Source organism: Gopherus evgoodei, chromosome 6, assembly GCF_007399415.2.
Source record: "Gopherus evgoodei ecotype Sinaloan lineage chromosome 6, rGopEvg1_v1.p, whole genome shotgun sequence".
Taxonomy (NCBI): domain Eukaryota; kingdom Metazoa; phylum Chordata; order Testudines; family Testudinidae; genus Gopherus; species Gopherus evgoodei.
Window position 1 is genome coordinate 36,351,614 of NC_044327.1, and position 15,610 is coordinate 36,367,223.

Sequence of the window (15,610 nt, forward strand, 5' to 3'; positions counted from 1 at the left end):
GCACATTAACTTCTTCACTGGGAAGATGCACTACTGATGTATACAAAAGCAGAAGATTTATTATGCAGACTTACTGAGTTGAATGTAAAACATTTTGCTGCTTAGGGTGGTCATTCCTGTGAACTGGTCACTCTCACTTTTAGTTCTGAGAAATTCCATATTTAGACTTTCCCCATCTTTTAAATGAAATGTTTTTGCTCCAGACTCAACATTAAGGACTTCAAAGGAATCACTGGGTGAGACAGTGATGGGAAGTCCTAAGGAATTCATTATTACAAATGGTGCTTGATCTTTTTTGAAGATGTCTGAAGTTTTGCTAGCTGCTTCAGCAAACGCCTAAAGAACAACATTAATTTGTTAAAATATGTATTTAAAAGCACAAATAACCCCAAAGTGTTATTTAAATCTGGATTACTTGCATAAAAAGTCATCCAATCCAACACTGAATTTCTCAATTGTGAGGAAGTTCCATTTAAATAGATAGGTGGTATTTCTTACCATGCCCAGGTTACTCAACATTTGTAGTCCACATTTGGATAGTGTAATGTTCAGCTGGTCTTTCGAGGAGATGTTTATTACTGTTTTATATTCTGGCACCTTGTAGTGTTCTTCTTCAGCATCCGATTCTAATGCTTCTTTAGCCTTCTTTTTCATCTAAAAAAGCCAAACATGAATTTAACCAAAAAAGAAAATGGGAAATTAATTATCCAATGATTTTCTTTCTAGGAATAATCTCTGCATCAATCCAAGACATTTGGACTGCACTTCTCAGCCTGAAAATACTGATGACATAGTTCTTGCCACTGCTGGGGGTATGTCAGGGGCAGGAAGGAAAAATAGCTGCACTTGGACTACTCAAAGCTGGGATATAGTCCCCTGAGAATAATAACCATCTGGTGAAAATGAGAGCAGCATCCAGAAGATGAAATAAGAATGAAAAGGCTGACACCAAGCCTCAGAGCTTTATGGACTAGTCTCTCTACTTTCATAGGAAGAGAAGTATTGCTCAAAGTCTCAGACTGGAAAGAGGTCAGGATCCACATTTGTTTTAGGTTTACTGCATTTTTTCTAATCTGAAAATTTAAGTCCAACCTTCTCTATACCACCTAAAGGCTATTTTTAGTATAAAATATGATTAATATCCCATAAATATAACCAATTATTAAGGGAACACACGCAACTAACACAGCATTCCTTGAGCAAACGGCAACTATCCTTAAAAAAAAAGCAGGCTGTAATTCAGCAGCACCTGGAAGCTGCACTCTATTGAAAAACCTATACCATTGACAAGGATTAATATTCTGATAGTTTCCACTCAAAGAACCTGTTTTAAAATGTCAAAGACAAAAGTTCCATGCTAACTGAAACCTGGCATAGTCAGACAGATTTTTCTTCTACATAGAGTAACTGTAACAGTGGTTCTTTGAGATGTAATGCAGATGTGTATTCCACTTAGGTGTATGCACACCTGATGCACTGGAGCAGGAGAATTTGCCTAGCAGTACCCACAGAGGGGTGAAGCTCACAGCTCATGGCCACAGACCCTCACCTGGTCACATGAGGTGGCGCTGCTCCAACCCTCCCTCAGTCTCCTTGCACTGAATGCCCAGAGATGAGACTCTAAGGCAGAGGGGACAGAAGGTGGGTCAAGGAATACAAATCTACATCACATCTAAAAAAACAGTTAAAGAAGAAAAAACTATTACTTACTGTGTGTAGAAGCAGCTGTGTAAATCCATTTAGATGACTCACAAGCAGTACCCCCTCCACGTTCAGGGGGATTCAGAGTCTACCTAAACAAGGATTGCAGGACAACCTTTCTGAAAGTTGAATCCACCTTTGAAGATGCGGTGATGGCATAGCAGTTTGTAAATGTACCTATGGAAGACCACGTGCCAGTTATGCAAATGTTCAATGTGAAAATGTCACTGAGGAACACTACTGACATTGCTTGCACTCTCGTCGAATGAGCTCACACTCACTTACTTATTTCATATACAGTCTTGATACAGGATGATACAAACGTAGAGATGATCCATGAAGAGGCCATCTGACCCTCCATACAATCTGCATATGACACAAACAGGTGAGGCGAAGCACAGAACTCCTTCATCCTGTCCAGACAGAAGGATAGACATCACCTGACACCTAATGTATGGAGATGCTGCTCCTCCAGAGACGAATGCAGTTTAAAAGGAATACAGGTAAGTATACAGCGTGGTTCAAATGAAACTGAGAAACTGCTTTAGATATGGTTGTAAAGTCACCTTGTCTTCGGAGAATTCTGTATAGGGAGGCCCCGCCATCAGAGCCTGCAACTCTCACATATTCCTCATGGATATCATCACTACTAAGAATGCAGTTTTCTGAGACAGGAGCGGAAAGGGACAAGATGCTAAGAGCTAAAACCGAGGTCTCATCTGACTACTAGGACTATGTCAAGTTCAGACGAACTGGCTCTTGGAGTGGAGGAGTAGACAAAGAAGCCCTTTCAAGAATCTTGTCACCATGGGACTGGAGAAGACTGATCTTCACTTTCAATGAACTAAAAACAAATTCCAATGACTAAAAGTGCAGCAGGTACTCCAAGATGTCATGAATGGAAGCCAGCATTGGTTGAATTGAAAAACCATCTCCATTTTGCTCAACCTGCCATCCTGGTAAAGCCATGCAGCAGCCATGCTGTGCTCTGGTTTCCATGCCTTGTTGTGGCAGGACAGCTTGCATGCTCTAATGATCCCCAGAGTCTGTGTTGGCGGGAGCTTTTTGCTCCTGGTAGGTTCAACCATGCTGGATTGGTCTGTGGCACAGAGGCCAGACAAAACAGACACCCTGGTCCTCCAGGTTGGGATTTAGGCACAGGACTAACAACCCTGTCCCGTAAAAAAACAAAATGTCTTACGGAAACAGTGGAGAAATTGACCATTACTGTGCGTGATGGCCTTCAGGAGTCAATGACCCATATGACTGCCAGTGGCGAAAGCCGAAAGCAAGCCACTGGCATGAAGACTGAAGTGCTCAACACCAAGACAAAAACCAAACTTGGTTTTTGGAATGTATGGACAATGTACAAAAGCAGGGAAGCTAGCTCAGGTCATAGCAGAGATGAGACTCTACAGCTTACACATCCTGGGTGTCAGCAAGAGCAGATGGATAGGATCAGGAAGATTAACAACAGCCGCCTTGGGAGAAACGTTGCTGTTTTCTGGATGGGATGATGTACAACACCATGAGGGTGTTGTCATCCTTTTGAAGAAGGGAGTCGAGCATTCCCTGCTTGAATAGAAATCCATCAGTGGCAGACTTATGAGAGCCAGACTGAAAGGGAAACATAATAATATCGCCCTGATGAACTGTTATGCTCCAACAAATGACAGTGATGGGGAAGTAAAGGACAAATTCTACCTTACACTACAGGCAGAGTTAGAATATCATGCCACGACTTATTGTCATGGGAGACCTGAATGCCAAGGTCAGTAAGGACAACATAAACAATGACAAAGCAACGGGAAGACATGGGTGTGGCACTATGAATGAAAATGGAGAGAGGCTTGTTGATTTCTGTAATATGAATTACCTAATCATTGGTGAAACCGTATTTGAACATCGTGAAATTCATAAGCTGACATTGTGTTCTCCAAATGGCAGAGATAAGAACCAGATTGACCATATCATGGTCAATGGTGACACTCACTGACATATGTGAAAATGAGAAGGGGTGCAGATGTTGGCAGTGACCACCACCTTGTGACAGCCCCCATCAAGCTAAAACTGAGATGTGTGGGTCCACCAAACAAGGGACATAGACATTATGATATTGACAAACTAGAGTCCCTTGAAATACTGAAAGCCTTCATTCTGCAGTTAAAGAACAGGTTTCAAGCACTTGCAGACCTTGATGAAGAGGAGGGGAATACAGATGAGGAGATCAACAAAAGTGGGAAAAAGTAAAAGACGGTTACTCACCTTTGTAACTGTTGTTCTTCGAGATGTGTTGCTCATACCCATTCCAATTAGGTGTGCGTGTGCCGCGTGCATGATTGTCGGAAGATTTTTACCCTAGCAACACTCGGTGGGTCGGCTGGGTCGCCCCCTGGAGTGGCGTCGTTATGACACCGGATATATACCCCTGCTGATCCAACGGCCTTTCAGTTCCTTCTTGCCAGCTACTCCGACAGAGGAAAAGGAGGGCGGGTTTGGAATGGATATGAACAACACATCTCGAAGAACAACAGTTACAAAGGTGAGTAACCGTCTTTTCTTCTTCGAGAGCTTGCTCATATCGATTCCAATTAGGTGATTCCCAAGCCTTACCTAGGTGGTGGGGTCGGAGTGAGATGTCGCAGAATGTAACACTGCTGAACCAAATGCCGCGTCATCTCTGGACTTTGTACCAATGCATAGTGTGACGCGAAGGTTTGCACAGATGACCAAGTATCTGCCCAACATATCTCCTGGATGGGTATGTGGGCCAGGAAGGCGGCAGATGAAGCTTGAGCCCGAGTAGAATGGGCAGTGAGGTGGTGAGATGGGATGTGAGCCAAGTCATAGCAGGCACGGATGCAAGACGTCACCCAAGATTAAATTCGCTGCGAAGAGACTGGAAGGCCCTTCATCCGGTCTGCCACTGCTATGAATAGTTGGGGAGACTTTTGAAAGGGCTTTGTTCTTTCAATGTAAAAGGAGAGAGCCCTACGAACATCCAGAGAATGCAACTGCTGTTCCCGACATGATGAATGCGATTTCGGGAAGATGACCAGGAGGAAGATGTCCTGATTAATGTGAAAGGCAGACATCACTGTAGGGAGGAAGGCGGGGTGAGGACGCAGCTGTACCTTGTCCTTGTGAAACACTGTATATGGAGGGTCCGCTGTGAGGGCCCAAAGCTCGGATACCCAGCTTGCTGATGTAAAGGCGACGAGAAAGGCAGTCTTCCAGGAGAGGTACAGCAGCGAGCAGGTGGCTAACTGCTCAAAGGGGGCACTCATGAGCCTGGATAGAACCAGACTGAGGTCCCACGTTGGGGATGGGCTTCGAACCTGTGAGCACAAACGTTCCAGGCCCTTGAGGAACCTGGAAACCATGGGGTCCAAAAAGACAGAGAGCCTGTTCTCCCCTGGATGGAAGGCAGAGATGGCCGCCAAGTGAACCTTTATGGATGAGATCACTAGGCTGTGCTGTTTTAGGGACCAGAGATACTCCAGGACAGTAGGAACTGGTGCCTGTGTGGGGACAGTATTATCCTAAGCGCACCAACAGGAGAAACGCTTCCACTTGGCCAGGTATGTCAACCTAGTGGAAGGCTTCCTACTACCCAGGAGAACCTGCTGGACCGAGGCAGAGCAACGTAACTCGGACTGGTTTAACCATGCAGCATCCATGCTGTGAGGTGAAGGGACTGTAGGTCTGGGTGGCGAAGTCTGCCGTGGTCTTGAGTAATGAGGTCTGGGCAGAGGGGTAGGGGGACTGGGTCGGTAACTGGCAGGTCAAACAATGCGGTGTACCAGAATTGTCTCAGCCATGCTGAAGCGATCAGAATCAGACGGCCTTTATCTCTGCGGATCTTGAGCAGGACCCTGTGGACCAGTGGGAACAGTGAAAAGGCGTAGAGGAGATGGTCTTTGCACATTATCAGGAATGCGTCTGAGAGGGAGCCCGGCGAACGTCCCTGGAAGGAGCAGAACACATGGTACTTCCGATTCTCACGAGAGGCGAAGAGGTCTATGTGGGGAAAACCCCACTTCCGGAAAACAGAATGGATGATGTCCGGATGAATCAACCACTCGTGAGACAGGAAGGATCTGCTGAGGTGAACCGTCAGGGTGTTCTGAACTCCTGGGAAAAAGGACGCTACCAGATCGACTGAATGGACTATGCAAAAGTTCCAGAGCTGAATGGCTTCCTGACAAAGAAGGGAGGAGCGTGCTCCGCCCTGCTTGTTTATGTAAAACATGGCTGTTATGTTGTCCGTGAACACTGATACACAATGGCCTTGGAGATGCTCTTGAAACACCTGGCATGCAAGACGAACAGCCCTCAGCTCCCGCACATTGATGTGCAAGGTTAGCTCTTGAGCTGACCAGAGGCCTTGAGTACGGAGACCCTCAAGGTGGGCACCCCAACCCAGAGATGACGCGTCCGTGGTTAGGGCCATTGAAGGTTGTGGTGGGTTGAATGGCATCCCTGCACAGACTAGGGTGGAAGTCAGCCACCAGGTCAAGGAGCCTAAGATGTTCTCGGGAACAATGAGGATCTTGTCCAGGCTGTCTCGGCCCGGCTGGTATACTGAGGCAAGCCAAGTCTGGCGTGGACGGAGGCGTAGTCTGGCGTGTTTGGTCACGAAGTTGCAGGCAGCCATGTGGCCTAGGAGACCGAGACAAGTGCGAGCCAACGTTGTCGGGAAGTTTTGGAGGCCTTGAATAATTGTTACCATCGCCTGAAACCGAGGCTGTGGTAGGCAGGCTCTGGCAAGATTGGAGTCCAGGATTGCCCCAATGAAGTCTATTCTCTGCGTGGGAACCAGAGTGGACTTCTCTATACTGATCATCAGGCCTAATCGCCTGAAGAGATCTTTGACGATGTCTCACTTTTGTCTCGGAGGTCCCTCGAATGAGCCAATCGTCGAGATACAGGAAGACGTGCACCCAGCGATGACAGAGGGAGGCGGCAACTACAGCCATGCATTTTCTGAATACTTGTGGTGCTGTAGAAAGGCCGAATGGAAGGTCCGTAAATTGAAAATGGTGTTGGTTGACCACAAAACGGAGAGTGGCCTCAGTATGGTAGATAAATTGCAATGTGGAAATACGTATCCTTCATATCGAGGGCGGCATACCAGTCTCCGAGATGCAATGACGGGATAATGGTCCCCAGGGATACCAGGCAGAACTTCAACTTCATCATAAATTTGTTGAGTCCTCGTAGGTCTAGGATCGGTCTTAGATCTCCCTTTGCCTTGGGGATTAGGAAGTAGTGGGAATAAAACCCCTTGCCCCTCAAGTCTTTCGGTACCTCCACTATAGCTCCTGAGGTTAGGAGTGTCTGGACCTCTCGTAAGAGGAATTGCTTGTGAGAGGGGTCTCTTAAGAGGGACGAGGAGGGAGGGTGGGAAGGCGAGGGTGAAAAACTGAAGGTGGTATCCCAATTCCACTGTGAGTAGAACCCAACGATCTGATGTTAGCCAGGACCATGCAGGGAGGAAATGGGAGAGGCGGTTGCCAAAGGACGGAGAAGGATCCAGGAAAACAACTGGTGCGCCGTCCTTGGGCGCCCCTTCAAAAGTTCTGTTTGGACCTCGCAGGTGGTTTAGGAGGGCCCTGAGTTTGACCCCTTTGGGGGCCAGACTGCCTCCTGCGATTCCCCTGGCCAAGTCTTCTGCCAAAGTCCTGTCGTGGCCTAGGCGGAGGTAAGAGCGGTGAGGTTGGGAGCGGAAGGACCTGCGCTGAGTCACTGGGGTGTGCATCCCCAGCGAGCATATAATTATTCTGTTCTCCTTTAGGCTTTGCAGCCTAGGGTCAGTTTTTTCAGAAAATAGCCCCTGGCCTTCATAGGGCAAATCTTGTATAGTCTGCTGTAATTCAGATGGAAGTCCTGACACCTGGAGACAGGAGAGTTGTCGCATCGCTACTCCTGAAGCCAGAGTTCTGGCTGCCGAGTCAGCTGCGTCCAAGGAAGCTTGAAGGGAGGTTCTCACTACCTTCTTTCCCTCTTCCAATAGGGCAGCAAACTCCCAGCGGGAGTCTTATGGAATCAGCTCAGTGAATTTCCCCATAGATGCCCACGTATTGTAATTGTAGCGACTGAGGAGAGCTTGCTGGTTTGCCACCCTAAGTCGGAGGCCCTCTGCAGAATATATTTTATGGCCCAACAAGTCCATGCGCCTAGCCTCCTTAGACTTGGGAGCAGGAGCTTGCTGGCCATGATGTTCCCTTTCGTTGACCAAATGCACCACTAGGAAGCAAAAAGGAGGGTGTATGTACAGATATTCGTACCCTTTGGAAGGCACCATGTACTTCCTCTCTACCCCCTTAGCTGTGGGGGGAATAGAGGCTGAGGACTGCCACACGGTGTCAACGTTCGCCTGCATAATGCGAATAAAAGGCAGGGCCACTCTTGTAGGCGTGTCTGCCGATAAGATGATTACCACTGGGTCCTCTATTTCAGAATTATTATGCAGAATTATTCAACGTAAATCCTAAATTAGCAGCATCTATCCTGGCCCCTCTATAGACATCAGTCTGGAAAAGGAAAAAAAGTATCAGATGAGTGGACCAATGTGATTATAGTGAGGATATCAAAGAAAAGAACTCTCAGTGATTGTAATAACTGGTGTATCATCACACTTTTATCTGTGTCAAGCAAAGTATTGTGTAAGATCATAGTCCACTGTATATCAGAGGCAGTTGATAGCATTCTCAGAAAAGAGCAAGCTGGTTTTTGGAAAGAGCGTGGATGCACAGACCAGAACTTCACTCTATGAAACACAATAGAACAGTGCTTAGAGTGAGAAAGGCAACTCTACTTACATTTCATAGACTTTAAGAAGGCTTTTGATAGCATTCACAGAACCAGCCTATGGCGTGTTCTGCAGGCATATGAAATTCCTTTTCGTACAACCGTCATCAAAAGCTTCTATATCAACTTTACATGCAGTGTTGATCACAGAGAGTTCAGTTTTGAAGTTAAAACAGGAGTATGTCAGGGGTGCGTCATGTTAATAGGTGGCAGGTTTAATTAATAGGCAGCAGGTTTAAAACAAATAAAAGGAAGTTCTTCACACAGCGCACAGTCAACTTGTGGAACTCCTTCCTGAGGAGGTTGTGAAAGCTAGGACTATAACAGCGTTTAAAAGAGAACAGGATAAATTCATGGTGGTTAAGTCCATAGATGGTTATTAGCCAGGATGGGTAAGGAATGGTGTTCCTAGCGTCTGTTTGTCAGAGGATGGAGATGGATGGCAGGAGAGAGATCACCTGATCATTGCCTGTTAGGTTCACTCCCTCTGGGGCACCTGGCATTGGCCACTGTCGGAAGACAGGATACTGGGCTAGATGGACCTTTGGTCTGACCCGGTACGGCTGTTTTTATGTTTGCAATCCTCTTCAACATTGCCACTGACTGGGTAATGCGGCGTACAACAGAAGACATGCCAAGAGGCATTAAATGGACACTCTTCTCACCCCTTGAAGACCTGGACTTCTCAGATGATGTTGCTCTCCTATCATATACCCAACACCAGATACAAGAAAAAACAACTCAAGCATTCAGCCAGCAAACTGGACTGAAAATCAACTTCAATAAGACAGATATCATGCCCTTTAATATTGTCTCACCATCACCTGTCCAGATAGAGGATTATGTTCTCACCAATGTAGAAACATTAACATACTTGGATAGCACCATCAGCCAGGATGGTGGAACAAGCCAGGACATCCGGAACAAAATCAGCAAAGCCAGGAACACCTAAAGGAGCTTTGATACCGTCTGGAAATCATCAAAATACAACACCAAAACCAAACTCAAGATTTATCAGAGATGCGTACTTTCCACAATACTTTACAGTGCAGAATGCTGGGGAATGAGAAAGTTTGACATGTCCAAACCGTCTTCAGTCCATACAACCTGCCTCAGAAAAATCCCCCATATCTTTTGACCCAGAGCAATCTCAAATCAACATCTATTGACACAGTGCAGCCAAGAGGATCTGAGCACCATCGCTGCCAGGAGGCACTGGAGATGGATCGATCATGTGCTTCACATGGAAACTGATTCCATCATCAGAGTAGCAATAAGATGGACACCTGAAAGCAAGCGAAAACGAAGCCTTCTGAAAACAACATGATGATGAGCTGTGGAAGCAGAGCTGGAAAAATCTGGAGCACAGCTGGGGAACCATTGAAAGACTTGACAGAAACAGACAGAAACAGACAGGGGGGAGGAGCTTCGCCACTGCCCTAAACGCCAGAAGCGTAATAAGAACCTGATGATGAATCCATCTTCATTTTCAAGATGACCAGTCAGATGACTGGGATCAGGGGAAAGTCATAGAAGAGAGCTGCTTGCCAAGTGAGATGGAAGGCATTGGACTGGGAGCCTGGACTGGTCTCCTCAAGAGCAGAACAGGTCACATTTCCTGTTGTCCCCTGTAGCAAAGAGGTCAATCATCAGAATGCAAAGATAGTCCCGAGGACGTTTGTCTTTAGAGACCAATCATGATTCAGCAAAATATTCCTGCTGAGATGATCGGCAAGGTGATCCTGAACCCTAGGCAAGCTGTCGGCTATGGGAGCGTACTCTGCCCAGTGCAAAATTGCCACAACATGACTGCCTCTTGGCAGAGCATCCTGGAGTGTCCTCCTCTTTGCCTGTTCACAGAATACATCATAGTGGTATTGTCGGGTAAATATGTGAACTATTGAGCTCCTGATATGGCCTCAAACACATGACACGCATTGTAAATAGTCTGAAGCTCCAGAAAACTGAAATGCGGAGAGAACTCCTGCTCCCCTCTGTCACGGAGTCACCGGGAATGCTCTGGAACTACTCCATATGAAGCCAGTCACCACTCTGGGGGAGACTCCTCTTTGTAGGCACACTGTCTCCAGGGCAAGAAGCTTAAACAGCTTCGCCCTTCCTGGGTCTGACCTCGGAGCATTCAGCATCCCCTTCTCACACCACACACCTCCCACAGCGAGTCCGCGCAAGCGGGACTTCTGGGGAAACCAGTGGGCCCTGTATCCCAATTCCATAGTCAGACATGACTCTCAGCCAGCCAGTAAAAGAAGAAAGTTTATTAGACAACAGGAACACAGTCTAAAACAGAGCTTGTAGGTATAGGAAACAAGACCCCTGAGTCAGGTCCATCCTGGGGCCAGGAAGGCCAGAGTCCTGTCTAGACCCCCCCTCCGTTTCCCCAGACAGTTCCAAACAAACTCTCCAACCCCTCCTCTGGCTTTTGTCTCTCTCTGGGGCCAGGAGGCCACCTGATCTCTTTGTTCTCCAACACCTTCAGTTGGCACCTTTGCAGGGGAAGGGCCCAGGCCATCAGTTGTCAGGAGACAGGGTGTCGGACATTCTCTATGCAGACAGCATCATAATGGCTCTGCGACAATCACACACCCTAATCCTATCACCTAGATACTTAAGAAATACATAGGGGAAACTGAGGCACATACACAGTATTCAGAAAAAACATTAAGAACTTTCCCACTTCATCACACCCTCCACAGACCTTGACCTCTCAGTGATCCCAAATCCGAACTGTCGTGGAAGGTGGAGACTGCAGACTGAGGCAAGAGGTGGCGAACCACCTGAAAATGGTTGGTTGGCAGAAATGCTCTCGAACCTGTAGAGTTTATTAGGACTCAAATGAACTCTATTTTCTGAGTACGTACCAAAGCAGACTTCCCAATGTTTCAGATGAGGTCGAGCAAGCATAGTGCAGTGCTGACATGAGAAAGGACTTCCTCTCTTGGATCTGCCTCTCAGTAACTAGTCATCTAGATAGGGGAAGATATGGATCCCTTTCATTCTGAGATATGCCATGATGACAGCCATGCATTTGGTAAAAACCCCAGGGGCAGAAGAGAGATCAAAAGGAAGCACTGTAAACTGGAAATGATGCTCTGCTACAATGAATTGAAGGAATTTTCTGTGCCTCAGCAAAATCACCACTTGAAAGTAAACGTCCTGAATGTGTAAGACACGAAATCAGTCATTCGGAGAGATGGAGGGACGGTCAATAGAGCGACAATTCAGAAACTAATTTATCTGATCTATTTCTTCAGATCGCAAAGGACACCAGAAACCACTAGGAACAGAAACCCTGACCCCGGTGATCCAGTAGAACCTCCTCTGCCACTTCCAACACAAGTAGAGCGCGAACCTGCTCAAGGAACAGTATCTTGTAAGAAGGGTTCTGGAAGAGAGATGGGGAGGGAAGTGGAGAGGAGGGATGGAGAGGGACTGGATGGCATAGCCTGATCTAACAGTGCTTAGGACCCAGCTGTTGGTGATGACTGAGACGCAAGTATAGTGAAAGCAGGCAGGCCTGTCCCCAAAATGGAGGGGAAGGGACCAATGACTGGAACACTACTTTGGACCAAGGAGTTAAAATGGATGCTTGGGGGGCATCACAGGAGGACGTGTGGACTATCCAAACCCTGAACGCAACTGCTTTCTGCTGTGAGATGTATGCCCTCTTCTGGAGGTAATCCTGCTGCCTCATCAAAAGGAAAGGCTGCCCAAATACACACTGCAGATGATAGTGTGGTTATCCTTATTGTTGAACACCATAGAGACGGCCATGCACTGCCAGTGTAAAAACTCCCAAGGACTGAAGGGTCCTTGAAGAAGTGCAGAGTCTCATCTACTTTATCTGAGAATAGTAATGGGCCATCGAAGGACAAATCCTCAATGGCTTGCTGGACATCAGGAGCAAGGCCTGAGTTCTGAAGCCAGGAAGACCTCCTCATAGTTACTGCAGAGGCCATCACTCTGGCTGACATATCCACAACATCCAGCATGGACTGCAAAGAAGTCCCAGGCTTCGGGGCATAAGTAGCCAGTCTGACTCATCCATAGCCCAGAATGATGAGGGGGCTTACACCAATGGTGGAAAGGGTTCGGCTGGCAGCGAGTATGTGTGACGTTATTGATATAAACTGGGACCATATAGAACATGGTTTGCAATCAAGGTCCTGTAGTGGCACCAAATCCTATGTAAAGGGGGTCATATAAGATGTCTAAGACCAGGTTACGGGTTACTGGTTATGATTATGCTGTCTGTATGTTTATATCATGTTGTAGTTGAAGATATGAATATTGGCTGTATACTGCCTATATTTCAAACTTGTGCTGTGTTACTGGGAAAGATCCCAGACAAGTTGGTGTTAGCTTTGCTTAGCCTGCTTGATGGCCCATTAAGGACCATCAGCTACACAACTGACCCATTGAGAGGAGGCAGATACGGCTGTGACTCAGCAGGGTGTGCAGAAACTGGCCCATGTGACTGCAGACTCCATTTTGCTGTAACTTTCCACAGTAGGAACAAAGAAGTGTTCTTACACCTGGAAAAGCCTATATAAGGCTAATGCCTCAACTCCATCTTGTCTTCAATCCTGCTTCTTACCTCTGGAGGGACTTTGCTACAAACTGAAGCTCTACACGAAGGACTAATGACCCATCCCAGTGGGGATGTTCTCCAGAGACTTGATTTGAACCTGAAGTTTACTCCATCACTGCTACAAGCCTGAACTAAGAACTTTGCCATTACTGTATGTAATTGATTCAATTTAACTAATTCTAGCTCTCATCTCTATCTTTTTCCCTTTATGAATAAACCTTTAGATTTTAGATTCTAAAGGATTGGCAACAGCGTGATTTGTGGGTAAGAGCTGATGTGTATATTGACCTGGGTCTGGGGCTTGGCCCTTTGGGATAGAGAGAACCTTTTTCTTTTACTGGGGTGTTGGTTTTCATAACCATTCATCACCAGGACAGGTGGCACTGGTGGTGATACTGGGAGACTGGAGTGTCTAAGGAAATTGCTTGTGTGACTTGTGGTTAGCCAGTGGGGTGAAACCGAAGTCCTTTTTGTCTGGCTGGTTTGGTTTGCCTTAGAGGTGGAAAAACCCCAGCCATGGGTTGTGACTGCCCTGTTTGAGCAATTGGTCCTGAACTGGCACTCTCAGTTGGGTCCCGCCAGAACCGCATCGTCACAGTATGCCTCTGCTGTTTCTGGTGCTGGGAGTGGTATCGATTCTGAAGTCGACATTGGCACTGACATAACTAAGAGTGCCAAGGTGAAGGGCCGGCAGTGCTGGTCACATAGGAACTGAAGTAGTTCCTGGTACCAAGGAGGTTGCTTATAAGCAGTCTAGTACCAGCCCCATTTCTCCTGAGTGTGGAAGGGAAACATCACAGTGCAGCATCAGCAGACCCATAGGTTCAGCAGCCTGTCCAGCCAACAGGGCTATAAAGGGGACAGCCCTGGCAAAGTTCTGGACCAAGGGAGAGATCAAGACAGAAAGCAGAGGAGGTCCCTGTTGCCTGATACACTGCGCTGAAGCAGCCAGTGCCAGCATCACCCTCATTGGTATCTGATTGAAAGGATACCCTTGGGCCAGAACCAGAGTCAATGGTACAGGGTTTCTGACCTCTCTGCACAGTGTCGGAGAGCAGCTGATAGGACCTGCTTCATCACATGTCGATCCATGCTTCTTGTAAAGGAGGGAGACAAGTCCCCACAGAACCTGAAGTGGCATCGCTTAATTATGTGACCCTTTCCTCAGCACACATGATGGGGAACAACTCTTCAATCTCCTCGGAGAGGCAACAGTTCCAAGAAGTGAACGACAGCACTTTCCAAATCCAAGGGTGACCTATGATCTGAGGAGGGCCTCGGTACTGAAACAGTCCACATGGCATGTTTGAGCAGGTGCTGCTTCAGATGGAGATTCCTCACCACTTGAGTCTGTTTCGTGAACAATCTGAAAATCGAACACTGCTTCTTAAAGAGGGCTTCACCTAGGCACAGCAAGCACTGTGTGTAAGGATAGTTAGTAGGGTTCACCCCACCCACACAACATAATGTTTAAACCCTGGTGAAGGCATCATTAGATGACAAACTACAACTACCACTATACTGGGATACTAATGAACTATGTAGAACTAGAAAAAAAACTCACTGAATAGAGGATTGCGAGTCTGAAAACCACACAGAGCTCCAACTCCTGCCACAGGTGGTAAGAAGGAACCGAAGAGGGGTCAGGGTGGTGCCACCTCAGAGCCAGGGGAAAGGCTACAGCTACAAGGCGCAAGCGCTGCCCAACTATGGATACTGCTAGGCAAATTCTCTGGCTCCGGCACTCTGTGCACAGACACCTAAATGAAATACGTGGCTGCATCTACTCAAAGGAGAACTGTTGGTTTAATCCATGTGAAGAGAGAAAACTTCTTTTCTTTTTCAATTTCAGTTTTTGTACTCAATTTAAAAATGAAGTTTTAAATATATACTTTGGCAAGTGAGTAGCCACTGTAGACTAATCACTGTGCTGCATTACGTGAACAGCTTCTGTCTCTAAGTTAATCATGACTATACATGCTCTAGATACAATAATGCAAAGGGGAAAAAAGTGTAGTCAATCAACTTCTAACTGCACTCACTTTTAGCCAATATACATAGTTAGAGTTATATTAGCCTTGTGGCCTACCCTGCATTTTATCCCCTTGGCATACACGACTGAACAGGGCATTAACATTAAGTTCAAACAGCCTTGTTCTACTGGTTCATGTTTCAACCCAAAAGTTATTTAAAATGTAGATTAGCATGTTAGTTGTTTCAATTTACACTTCTGAATATATACCTTGATTCCAAGAGTCCATGGTTTGAATTCATCGCTCTTTTCAATTTCTAGTGGTTCAAGCAAAGGCTCCCACACACCAAACATCTCATTATAATAATGCACCTAAAGAAATATAAAATCATCAAGAGTACTGAATTAAGAGAAGATACACCTTAGAACCAATACCAAATAAAAGATGCTCTATAGACTCAAACAGAAACATCAAAATAAGACATTATAACATGTTGTTTGTTTTTATTATATTA

The 15,610-nt window shown here is 46.4% G+C and overlaps 1 protein-coding gene across 4 annotated transcripts in view; it reads right to left on the reverse strand.

Annotated features, from left to right (window-relative positions):
• VPS13A (vacuolar protein sorting 13 homolog A) overlaps positions 1-15,610 on the reverse strand; it is a 332,822-nt gene that overhangs the window by 124,196 nt on the left and 193,016 nt on the right. For all 4 annotated transcript variants that reach the window (XM_030566144.1, XM_030566145.1, XM_030566146.1 and 1 more), the window contains exons 42-44: positions 15,366-15,467; positions 499-654; positions 75-336 (exon numbers count right to left, since the gene is read on the reverse strand). In XM_030566144.1, coding sequence (XP_030422004.1) covers positions 75-336; positions 499-654; positions 15,366-15,467 — 520 coding nt within the window. The remainder of the gene's footprint in view (positions 1-74; positions 337-498; positions 655-15,365; positions 15,468-15,610) is intronic.